At 43.7% G+C, this 887-nt stretch overlaps 1 protein-coding gene across 1 annotated transcript in view; it reads right to left on the reverse strand.

The window, feature by feature from the left end:
* Positions 1 to 22: 22 nt before the first annotated feature.
* Positions 23 to 887, reverse strand: part of LOC119592161 (keratin, type II cytoskeletal 1-like) — a 2439-nt gene continuing 1574 nt past the window's right edge. The window contains exon 2 of the mRNA XM_037940978.1: positions 23 to 426. Coding sequence (XP_037796906.1) covers positions 127 to 426 — 300 coding nt within the window. The 3' untranslated portion in view covers positions 23 to 126. The remainder of the gene's footprint in view (positions 427 to 887) is intronic.

Raw genomic sequence — 887 nt, forward strand, 5'->3', positions numbered from 1 at the left:
GGAGACGAAATAAAAAAAAAGAAACTTCAAAGGAATTTTATCCAAAACTCCCCACATTACATCAGAATACACATTTATTTCCGTGAAGAAAGGAGAAAGATATAAGGTGCAACTTCGAGGAAAACTTCATCCGAAAAACCCGAATCCTCTGCCAAATCCTCTGCCGAAGCCACGCCCACCGAAGCCACGCCCACCGAAGCCACGCCTCCCGAAACCACGCCCGCCGAAGCCACGCCCACCGAATCCTCTGCCGAATCCTCTTCCGAATCCGAATCCTCTTCCGAATCCTAATCCACGACCTCCGAAGAAAAAGGGCTCAGGACTAGCTTCCGGATTAGGGTCAGCCACGGGGGTCGGGTCAGGCATGGCGGCGGTCCAGGTCACCATGCACGACACGACCACCAATAGGGCCAGGGCAATCGACAGCTGCAAGCATGAGATATTTCGGTAAGTTAAGGGTCATGCAGTCATGAGATGTTTATCGAGTTAAGGGTCATACAGTCATGAGTTTCGGGAAGTTAAGGGTCATTTAATCATGAGATGTTTATCGAGTTAAGGGTCATGCACTCATCAGATCTTTCGGTGAGTTAAAGAGTCATGCAGTCACCAGATGTTTCGACGAGTTAAGAGTCAAGCAGCATGAGATGTTTTGCTAGGCTAAAGACCCAAGGCTATAGTCATGAGACATTTTGTTCAATTAAAAGTATTTCTTGTTGAATCAGAGGTCATGCAGTCATGAGATGTTATAGTATATCAAGAATCAAAGACTGCAATCGTGAGATATTTTCAGTTAAAGATCATGCAGTAATGAAATGTTTTCCTTAGTAAAAATTAATGTAGTCATTACATATATTTTCAGTTAAACATCAGTTATAAGATATATATGT

The sequence above is a fragment of the Penaeus monodon genome, chromosome 29 (genome assembly GCF_015228065.2).
Source record: "Penaeus monodon isolate SGIC_2016 chromosome 29, NSTDA_Pmon_1, whole genome shotgun sequence".
NCBI lineage: Eukaryota > Metazoa > Arthropoda > Malacostraca > Decapoda > Penaeidae > Penaeus > Penaeus monodon.